This window comes from Bombina bombina, chromosome 10, assembly GCF_027579735.1.
Source record: "Bombina bombina isolate aBomBom1 chromosome 10, aBomBom1.pri, whole genome shotgun sequence".
NCBI classification, from domain to species: domain Eukaryota; kingdom Metazoa; phylum Chordata; class Amphibia; order Anura; family Bombinatoridae; genus Bombina; species Bombina bombina.
This window is the reverse complement of record NC_069508.1, coordinates 161,512,982-161,525,597: the sequence shown is the minus strand read 5'-3', so window position 1 is coordinate 161,525,597 and position 12,616 is coordinate 161,512,982. Positions and strand designations below refer to the sequence as shown.

Here is a 12,616-nt window from a genome sequence, read left to right as displayed (position 1 = left end):
TAAAGTAATACACATGAATAAAACACAGGGGAATACAACAGAGAGTAAAGTAACACACATGAATAAAACATTGGAGAATACAAAATATATAAAAGTAACACACATGAATAAAACAAAGGGGAATACAACAGGGAGTAAAGTAACACATATGAATAAAACATTGGACAATACAAAATATATAAAAGTAACACACAGGAATAAAACACGGGAATACAACAGAGAGTAAAGTAACACACATAATTAAATTATAGGGAAATACAGGAGAGTGTAAAGTAACACACATGAATAAAACACATGGGAATAAAACAAAGAGTAAAGTATCACACCTGAATAAAACAAAGCGAAATACAAAAGAGAGAAAAGGAACACACATGAATAAATTACATAGTATACAACACAGATTAAAGTAACACACATGAATAGAACACAGGGAATACAACAGAGAGTAATGTAACACACATGAATAAAATACAGGGGAATACAAAAGACTGTAAAGTAGCACACAGGAATAAAACAGAGAGTAAAGTAACACACATTAATAAAACACAGGGGAATACAACAGAGAGTAAAGTAACACACATGAATACAACACAGAGAATGCAACACAGATTAAAGTAACACACATGATTAAAACACAGGGGAATACAACAGAGAGTAAAATAACACACATGAAAAAAGGGGAATACAACAGAGAGTAAAGTAACACACATTAATAAAACACAGGGGAATACAACAGAGAGTAAAGTAACACACATGAATAAAACACAACGTAAATAAAACAGAGAGTAAAGTTACACACATTAATAAAACACAGGGAAATACAACACAGAGTAAAGTAACACACACAAATAAAACACAGGGGAAGAAAACACAAAGTAAAGTAACACACAGGAACAAAACACAAGGAAATACAACAGAGAGTAAAGTAACACACAAGAATAAAACACAAGGAAATACAACTGAGAATAAAGTAACACACAAATAAAACACAGGGGAAGACAACACAAAGTAAAGTAACACACATCAATAAAACACAGGGAGTAAAGTAATGCACATGAATAAAACACAAGGTAAATACAACAGAGAGTAAAGTAACACACATGGGAATAAAACAGAGAGTAAAGTAACACACATGAATAAAACAAAGAGAAATGCAACAGAGAGTAAAGTAACACACATGAATAAAACACAGAGTATACAACACAGATTAAAGTAACACACATTAATAAAATACAGGGGAATACAAAAGAGAGTAAAGTAACACACAGGAATACAACAGAGAGTAAAGTAACACACATGAATACAACACAAGGGAATACAACAGAGAGTAAAGTAACGCACATGAATAAAACACAGGGAATACAATAGAGATTAAAGTAACACACATGAATAAAACACAGGAGAATACAACACAGATTAAAGTAATACACATGAATAAAACACAGGGGAATACAACAGAGAGTAAAGTAACACACATGAATAAAATATTGGAGAATACAAAATATATAAAAGTGACACACATGAATAAAACAAAGGGGAATACAACAGGGAGTAAAGTAACACACATGAATAAAACATTGGAGAATACAAAATATATAAAAGTAACACACATGAATAAAACACGGGAATACAACAGAGAGTAAAGTAACACACATGAATGTGTTACACTATAAGGTAACAAAAAGCAATCTAAAGCAAAACAAATTGAAAGCCAGCTACATAAGATGGTAAAGTGATGCACAGATGCCTGTGTCACTGATACACATATATACAACCCGCACATTACGATAAGTTACATAAAAAGAAATATCACAGTTATATCCAGCTGTAACTGACCTGCTTGAAAGTCGCTTCGACAAGATTTGCTGGAAACATATTCCTTTGGAAGCAAACAGAAAGAATCACATTATATTTGTGTAAAACATATATGTATATACTGACAGGAGAGCAATTTATATCTGTATATACTGACTTCTGTATATACTGACTGCAGAGCAATTTATATTTGTATATACTGACTGCTGTATATACTGACTGCAGAGCAATTTATATCTGTATATACTGACTGCTGTATATACTGACAGCAGTGCAATTTATATCTGTATATACTGACTGCTATATATACTGACTGTAGTGCAATTTATATCGGTATATACAGGGAGTGCAGACTTATTAGGCAAGTTGTATTTTTGAGGATTAATTTTATTATTGAACAACAACCATGTTCTCAATTAACCCTAAAAACTCAATATCAAAGCTGAATATTTTTGGAAGTAGTTTTTAGTTTGTTTTTAGTTTTAGCTATTTTAGGGGGATATCTGTGTGTGCAGGTGACTATTACTGTGCATAATTATTAGGCAACTTAACAAAAAACAAATATATACCCATTTCAATTATTTATTTTTACCAGTGAAACCAATATAACATCTCAACATTCACAAATATACATTTCTGACATTCAAAAACAAAATAAAAACAAATCAGTGACCAATATAGCCACCTTTCTTTGCATGGACACTCAAAAGCCTGCCATCCATGGATTCTGTCAGTGTTTTGATCTGTTCACCATCAACATTGCGTGCAGCAGCAACCACAGCCTCCCAGACACTGTTCAGAGAGGTGTACTGTTTTCCCTCCTTGTAAATCTCACATTTGATGATGGACCACAGGTTCTCAATGGGGTTCAGATCAGGTGAACAAGGAGGCCATGTCATTAGATTTTCTTCTTTTATACCCTTTCTTGCTAGCCACGCTGTGGAGTACTTGGACGCGTGTGATGGAGCATTGTCCTGCATGAAAATCATGTTTTTCTTGAAGGATGCAGACTTCTTCCTGTACCACTGCTTGAAGAAGGTGTCTTCCAGAAACTGGCAGTAGGACTGGGAGTTGAGCTTGACTCCATCCTCAACCCGAAAAGGCCCCACAAGCTCATCTTTGATGATACCAGCCCAAACCAGTACTCCACCTCCACCTTGCTGGCGTCTGAGTCGGACTGGAGCTCTCTGCCCTTTACCAATCCAGCCACGGGCCCATCCATCTGGCCCATCAAGACTCACTCTCGTTTCATCAGTCCATAAAACCTTAGAAAAATCAGTCTTAAGATATTTCTTGGCCCAGTCTTGACGTTTCAGCTTGTGTGTCTTGTTCAGTGGTGGTCGTCTTTCAGCCTTTCTTACCTTGGCCATGTCTCTGAGTATTGCACACCTTGTGCTTTTGGGCACTCCAGTGATGTTGCAGCTCTGAAATATGGCCAAACTGATGGCAAGTGGCATCTTGGCAGCTGCACGCTTGACTTTTCTCAGTTCATGGGCAGTTATTTTGCGCCTTGGTTTTTCCACACGCTTCTTGCGACCCTGTTGACTATTTTGAATGAAACGCTTGATTGTTCGATGATCACGCTTCAGAAGCTTTGCAATTTTAAGAGTGCTGCATCCCTCTGCAAGATATCTCACTATTTTTGACTTTTCTGAGCCTGTCAAGTCCTTCTTTTGACCCATTTTGCCAAAGGAAAGGAAGTTGCCTAATAATTATGCACACCTGATATAGAGTGTTGATGTTATTAGACCACACCCCTTCTCATTACAGAGATGCACATCACCTAACATGCTTAATTGGTAGTAGGCTTTCGAGCCTATACAGCTTGGAGTAAGACAATATGCATAAAGAGGATGATGTGGTCAAAAAACTCATTTGCCTAATAATTCTGCACTCCCTGTACTAACTGCTGTATATACTGACTGCAGGGCAATTTATATCAGTATATACTGACTGCTGTATATACTGAATGCAGAGCAATTTATATCTGTATATACTGACTGCTGTATATACTGACTGCAGAGCAATTTATATCTGTATATACTGACTGCTGTATATACTGACTGTAGTGCAATTTATATCTGTATATACTGATTGCAGTGCAATGTATATCTGCATATACTGACTGCTGTATATACTGACTACAGAGCAATTTATATTTGTATATACTGGCTGCTGTATATACTGACTGCAGAGCAATTTATATCTGTATATACTGACTGCTGTATATACTGACTGCAGTGCAATTTATATCTGTATATACTGACTGCTGTATATACTGACTGCAGAGCAATTTATATCTGTATATACTGACCGCTGTATATACTGACTGCAGTGCAATTTATATCTGTATATACTGACTGCTGCATATACTGACTGCAGTGCAATTTAGATCTGTATATACTGACTGCAGAGCAATTTATATCTGTATATAATGAAAGCAGAGCAATTTATATCTGTATATACTGACTGCTGCATATACTGACTGCAGAGCAATTTATATCTGTATATACTGACTGCTGTATATACTGACTGCAGAGCAATTTATATCTGTATATACTGACCGCTGTATATACTGACTGCAGTGCAATTTATATCTGTATATACTGACTGCTGTATATACTGACTGCAGAGCAATTTATATCTGTATATACTGACTGCAATGCAATATGCATCTGTATATACTGACTGCAGAGCAATATCATACCTCCGAACATTTCAAAATTCAAAAGAGGGCCCCCCCCCGCGGCAAAAAAAAATTGAAATGTGGTTGGCGGGGCTTAAAAAATCATAAGACCAAAGTAATTTAAATAAAATTCTAAATAAAGTCATATATTTTAATACACTTAGGAAGCAAATCAAACACAAGCTCAAATCACTGGTATGGCTGTGTGATCTATGTATTTAATTAGCCTTTGCAGAGACATTGCTAAATATTTTTTATCTTAATTGGACATTTAATAATAAATTATTTAAAACTGCTCTCTGCATTCCCCATTAATATTCTAGATTCTGGCCTTTAAAGTCAGCAAAAAATGCACAGTAGCCCACTACATAGCATACACTTACACATGCAGATACACACACACACTACATAGCATACACTTATAAATGTAGATACACACACACTACATAGCATACACTTATACATGCAGATGCACACCCTACATAGTATACACTTATACATGCAGATACACACACACACACTACAAAGCATACACTTATACATGCAGCATACACTTATACATGCAGATACACAGACACTACATAGTATACACTTATACATGCAGACACACATACACTACATAATACACTTATACATGCAGATACACACACACTGCATAGTATACACTTATACATGCAGATACACACACACACACACACACATTACAAAGCATACACTTATACATGCAGATACACACACACACATTACAAAGCATACACTTATACATGCAGCATACACTTATACATGCAGATACACAGACACTACATAGTATACACTTATACATGCAGACACACATACACTACATAATACACTTATACATGCAGATACACACACACTGCATAGTATACACTTATACATGCAGATACACACACACACACACACACATTACAAAGCATACACTTATACATGCAGATACACACACACACATTACAAAGCATACACTTATACATGCAGCATACACTTATACATGCAGACACACACACTACATAGCATACACTTATACATGCAGATACACACTTATATATGCAGATACACATACACACACTACATAGCTTACATTTATACATGCAGACACACACACACTACATAGCATAAACTTATACATACAGATACACACACACAGTTATGGATACAGATAGTCACACACAAACTACATCATATATGGGTATCTGTAATTTATTGTATGGGGTCCTGGGGTTGGCAAGCACATTAGCTGGCAGTCTGCGGCTGCCACTGTTCGTTACCTTGGTATTAGCACTGCTCATTGTATAAAACTGAAGGCACGCTAGTATTATCATCAGGGGTTAGACATCATCACTACCAGAGGTAGGTTAGAGAGGTCACCATTACCCGTGGTCTTTGCCATCTAGCATTGTATTCAGGGAGAAGGGTGTGTCTAGTTGTTTGTAATAATTTTCTTGATAGGGATAGATGATTTCAAATTGTTTTTTGTTGGTGGCATAGAGATTCAAATATAGTCAAGGGTCTGAGTAAATCTGTTTTGAATAGACTTGTATTAATGAAGTGTGAGATCTGGGCATATTTAAGCCAGTTGGTAGAGAAAATATTCTCTTGATTTCAAAGTTGGTCTCTCCTGAGTAATTTGCCATCTGAAATGAAGGTAGCTATAGGGACTGTATGGTCTCATTCTTGTAATCTTTGGTAACCTTTGTCTATACCGCCCACTAATTCGGACATTTAGGGGAATGGGGAACATTGGTGAGCGTGTGGATGTAATTTTGCATCCCAAATTAGCTATGTGATCCCATGTGTGAAAGAGGTGTTTGTGAATTTCTAGATAATAGAATTGGGAGTCTGGAATCTCTCGGAACCCAACAGAGTGACCCACCCTTGGAACTTTCAAAATATTCTAATCTATTGAAACCTACGCTTTGGTATCAGTCCATATGTGCCAGTCTAATACTCTTTGTAAAGTCACTACGTTATAGTAGTCTTGAATGCTCGGGAGACCTAGGCCTCCTGCTTCCGTGGTTCTGTAAAGTGTTTGGTGTTTGATACGTGGTTTACTTTCCCTCCAAATATATGTTTATTATTCTCTGCATTTGTGAAATATACCAATTTGATATGTGTATTGGGATGGATTAGAGAATATACAGGATTCTTGGTAAAGTCGTCATTTTAATGGACTGAATACGTCCCCACCATGAGATGGGTTTGGAACTCCATTCGTTTAAGTCTGTGTGGGTACTTCAGAGTAATGTAGTGTAGTTTCTGTCAATGAGTGTTGTGTAGTTGGAAAAGATATACGTTCCTAAATATTTAAAGGGACAGTCAACACCAGAATTTTTGTTGTTTAAAAAGATAATCTCTTAATTACCAATTCCTCAGTTTTGCATAACCAAACAGTTATAATTTTACACGTTTTACCTCTGTAATTACCTTGTATCTCAGCCTCAGCAGACTGCCTGCTTATTTCAGTTCTTTTGAAAGACTTGCAGTTTAGCCAATCAGAGCTGTCTCCATGGTAAATTCACATGCATGAGCTCAATGTTATCTATATGAAACACATGAACTTATACCCTCTAGTGGTGAAAAACTATCAAAATGCATTTAGATCAGAGGCGGCCTTCAAGGTCTAAGAAATTAGCATATAAACCTACTAGGTTTAGCTTTCAACTAAGAATACCAAGAGAACAAAGCAAAATTGGTGATAAAAGTAAAATGGAAAGTTGTTTAAAATTACATGCCCAATCTGAATCATTAAAGTTTTTTTTGGACTTGACTGTCCCTTTAATGGCTTCTTTTTGTAACCGGAGTGGGCATATAGTTTTTAATCGGTTAAATTCTACCTCAGAAAGAGAAATATTCAATATTTCTGTTTTCTGCATGTTTACCAAAAAAAAACAGAGAACTCCCCAAAATGGGTAAGTTCTTTGCAGATCTCCAGGATCGAACTTGCTGGCTCTGTAACAGTAAACAACACATCGTCCGCGTAGATCGCTATTTTAAAGTCATTATCTCCTATCGTTATCCCTTTTATCCTATCGTTAGATCTTATTTTCGAGGCTAATATTTCCATTGATAAGATAAACAAGGTGGGAGATAGGGGACATCCCTGTCGAGTACTGTTGCTAATTTAAAAAGGTTGGGATAACATTCCATTTGCTTTTACCCTGGCCGAGGGGGAGGAATATAGGCTAAAAATGCACTTTATCATAGTGTATCCAAACCTAAAGCCCTCCAATGTCGATTTTTAGAAATCCCCAATCAATCCAATCGAAGGCCTTCTCTGCGTCGGTGGCGAGAAACACTGACTTTTTTTTATGTTCTTTAGCGTAAGCCGCCAGAGTTATTGCTCTAATTGTGTTGTCTCTCGCCCCCCGATGCGGGACAAAGCCCACATGCTCTACATGAACCAGATCCGCCAGGACTGTGTTTATATGTTTTGATAATATTTTGCCCAAAATGTTTAAATCTGCGTTTAAAAGGGATATAGGCCGATAATTGCTCATTTCTACTGGCGATCTGCCTGGTTTTGGTATTACTGCAATGAATGCTTCTTGTATAATTATGGAATTAATTTGCTTGGAATATGGAGTGTAAGTGTTGAGCTAATATAGTCTTAAAAGATTTGTAGTAGGAATTTGTGTACCCGTCTGGGCCAGGAATCTTCCCTGTCGTTAGACCCTCTATTGTGGTCAGTATCTCTGCCATAGTTATTGGTCCATCTAACGTATTAGCTTGTGTTTGAGTAAGTTTAGGGATATCTGTTCTTTTTTATATACCTGTCTCTGTTATCTGCATGTAGGGGTGAGTCATTTTTGTCTAAATTATATAAAAGTTTATAATATTCACTAAATCGATTTGCTATTTATTTGCTATCGTATATCAAAGAACCTTTAGCTGATTTTAGTTTGTGTAAATGGTATTTAGTAATAGCTGCTTTAGGAGTTCTGGCTAAGAAGCTACTTGCACGATTTCCTATGTAGAAGAACATTTTTCTAATATATAGAGCTTTTCTTTGAGCTTCTTTGGTCAGAATAAAATGTAGCTCTTTTCTTGCCTTTGTTAAAGATATTAGTGTCTTGGTGTCTTTGGGGGTAGCTTTGTATTGTAATTCTAATGTGTTAATTTGTGTGGTCCACTGGTGAATTGCTTTATTGTATGCTTTCCTCCTTGTCACTGTTTGTTTTATGCATTCCCTCTTACAACTTCCCTATGAGCTTCCCACACCGTGAAGGGTGAAATGTCTGCAGTGGTGTTAAAGGCAAAATATTCCTTGATGTGGTTTGTAAGATGAGTGAGTGTCTGCAGATTGCCAATAGAGAGGCATCAAATTTCCAGATGTATGGGGTAATTGAGCAATTAGGCCAGTCTAGTGTAAGTGTCATCGATGCGTGATCCAACCAAATTATTGAGCCAATGTCTGAGTCCTTAGCTAGTCTCAAGTGTGTTTGGTATATATAAATAAGTAGTCGATCCGTGAGTACTGGGCCCATGGATTGGAATAGAAGGTATAATATTGTTGTGTGGGGTGATGAATCCTCCAAACATCTATTAAGCCCAGCTGTTTTAAAAGATGGTATATTATATTGGGGGGTCTGGAAGTTGGGTTTGGTTTTGTGGTTGAGGAATCTAGTGTAGGATCTAGGATTAAATTGAGATGATCTCCCATGATGAATACTCCCTTCCTATGTTCTAAGATTAATGTTAGAAGTTTTCTAAAAAAGGAGACTTTGTTGTTATTTGGAGCATAGACATTTACCAGTGTTACTGGTCGTTTGAATAGGATGCGTAATAGTATTAGTATCATGCCATCTTTGTCTGTTATTTTGTATTTCTTTGCCCGTCTTTTAAGGATGGAAGTTTTGGTTGTGGTATGTTCAAACAGGAACAAAAATCTGCAATGTTGTCTGATTCTTGGTATATTATAATTTTATTGTCCTTAGTGACTCGAAGCGAGAATGGGAACCCCCATCTGTATGGTATTCCCAATACCTAAGATGAAGTGTAAGATATCTTGCCTCTCGTCGTTTAGTTAGAGTCACTGGGCTAAGGTCTGGAAATATTTGTATATCTGAACCTTAAAAAGAAATTGGGGCTTTTTTTGGCAGCTGTAAGGATATTTCCTTTGTCTTGAAATGTATGGAATCTGATGATGACATCTCTTGGGGGATCTGTTTGTGGGGGTTTCGGTCTTAATGCTCTATTGAGGAAGGTTTACCGCTGATACTTCTTCCGATATACCCCTTATTCGGATGTTTTGTCTCCTGTTTCTGTTGTCGAGATCTTCGACTTGTGTCTGAAGTTGTGTGATCGCAGTATTTTGGTATTGAATGGTTTGAGCCATTTTGTCTGCCTCTCTGGAGGATTTCTCTGATTGATCTTCCAAGGATTGCACTCTTTGACCTATGTCTTTGATATCTCTTTTGATCTCTGAGAGATTTTCTTTTATCATCTGTCCTACTTGGGCCATAAAAGATTAAAAATATTCCTTGGTTGGTAGAAGATTGAGGTCTGCCTTAGTGATAGAACTGAGTTATGATTGAGTTATGTGACTTGTCTCTTCTGCTTCCTCTGTTTCCAGAGAATGGATGGGTGAAGATGCTGTTACTGACGCCTCTATAGCGTTAAAATAATTGTTCATTTTGGCTTCAGGTGTGCTTGGTGGTTTATTTGGCTTATCAGTTTTTGAGACTCTCCTGGTAGCCATTTTTAGTGATTTGAAGCGTGTTTGTTTATTTACGGCGTCTAGAGGCACTAATTAGGGGTTTCAGTCCTTATTTGTTTTTTAGTTATAGTAAGCACAAAGTGTTTTTGTTATGTAAGGTTAATTGTGACGAACTGAGTTATTAGAAACCACCAGTTCTTCCTCTTTTCCTGTATTAGACACAAGAGGTAATATGATGAATACAATTGCTATGGCCTCCACAATAACTGTGTGTTCATTGTCTCTTGTCCTTTTCTTGCCCTGTTTTCATCTTTGTGTAATTAAGATAGGGGATCATTTTACCCTCATGGGCCGCGTGGCTGTTACTATAGGCTCTAGGCCTCCAGCATGGCGTCGTTCAAATCTGCATCTTAAGCTTGGCCGTAAGGGTTTTATGTGCGGTGTCTGAGGCCATTCACTGTTGTCTGTGTTTAGGAGGTTTAACTGCAATCTCACCTGCAGATGATCTCAGTGTTTGATTAGTGACTGCTGTCCTGCAGGGTCCTCCGCAGCTCCGTTTTATGCAGGCCTCATGCCGTTATGACCTGTGCCGGTGTTAACCAGTGTCTAGGGATTTTGGAGTTATGCCAGCTTTTTCTCTGGGTGTTAACGGTGGTCAAGCTTTATTTTGCTATGCACGATCTTGTTCTAACGCCACCAGGATAGCCAATGCACATGAAGGTGACACAAAGCTTCACTTTAACGCGGCCATCTTCCCCGTAGGCCAGCTCGGCTCCCTGCAGAGCAATTTATATCTGTATATACTGACTACAGATAACTTTATTTATCTAAATAATGACTGCAAAGCAATGTGCAGCAGCATCTGTATATACTGACTGCAGATGAATTTATATATGTTAATACTGACTGCAGAACAAATTATATCTGTATATACTGACTGCAGAGCAACTTATATCTGTATATACTGACTGCTGCATATAATAACAGCAAAGCCGTTTATATCTGTATATACTGACTGCAGAACAAATTATATCTGTATATACTGACTGATGACTGCTGAAGAATTTATATTTGTATGTACTGACTGCAGAGCAATCTGCATCTGAATATACTGATTGCAGAACAATTAATATCTGTATATTTTGACTGCTATATAAAGTGATTGCAGAGCAATGTGTATCTGAATATACAACCTGCAGTGCAATTTATATCTGTAAATACAGACGGCAGAACAATTAACATCAATATATATATAGTCTGCAGAACAATGTCTGTCTATACACAATGATGAAGAGCAATAACTCTGAACACACTGATGCAGAACAATAACTCTCTGTATAAACTGATGCAGAGCAATAACTCACTGTATACACTGATGCAGAGCAATAACTCACTGTATAAACTGATGCAGAGCAATAACTCACTGTATACACTGATGCAGAGCAATAACTCACTGTATACACTGATGCAGAGCAATAACTCTGAACACACTGATGCAAAGCAATAACTCACTGTATACACTGATGCAGAGCAATAACTCTCTGTGTAAACTGATGCAGAGCAATAACTCTCTGTATACACTGATGCAGAGCAATAACTCTCTGTATACACTGATGCAGAGCAATAACTCTCTGTATACACTGATGCAGAGCAATAACTCACTGTATACACTGATGCAAAGCAATAACTCACTGTATACACTGATGCAGAGCAATAACTCTCTGTATAAACTGATGCAGAGCAATAACTCTCTGTATACACTGATGCAGAGCAATAACTCTCTGTATACACTGATGCAGAGCAATAACTCTCTGTATACACTGATGCAAAGCAATAACTCACTGTATACACTGATGCAGAGCAATAACTCTCTGTATAAACTGATGCAGAGCAATAACTCTCTGTATACACTGATGCAGAGCAATAACTCACTGTATACACTGATGCAAAGCAATAACTCACTGTATACACTGATGCAGAGCAATATCTCTCTGTATAAACTGATGCAGAGCAATAACTCTCTGTATACACTGATGCAGAGCAATAACTCTCTGTATACACTGATGCAGAGCAATAACTCTCTGTATAAACTGATGCAGAGCAATAACTCTCTGTATACACTGATGCAGAGCAATAACTCTCTGTACACACTGATGCAGAACAATAACTCACTGTATACACTGATGCAAAGCAATAACTCTCTGTATACACTGATACAGAGCAATAACTCACTGTATACACTGATACAGAGCAATAACTCACTGTATACACTGATACAGAGCAATAACTCACTGTATACACTGATACAAAGCAATAACTATCTGTATAAACTGATGCAGAACAATAACTCTCTGTATACACTGATGCAGAGCAATAACTCACTGTATACACTGATACAAAGCAATAACTCTCTGTATACACTGATGCAGAACAATAACTCTCTG

The 12,616-nt window shown here is 37.1% G+C and overlaps 1 protein-coding gene across 2 annotated transcripts in view; it reads right to left on the bottom strand.

The window, feature by feature from the left end:
• SLC1A7 (solute carrier family 1 member 7) overlaps positions 1–12,616 on the bottom strand; it is a 291,573-nt gene that overhangs the window by 138,186 nt on the left and 140,771 nt on the right. For both annotated transcript variants that reach the window (XM_053693457.1, XM_053693458.1), the window contains exon 4: positions 1,837–1,879. In XM_053693457.1, coding sequence (XP_053549432.1) covers positions 1,837–1,879 — 43 coding nt within the window. The remainder of the gene's footprint in view (positions 1–1,836; positions 1,880–12,616) is intronic.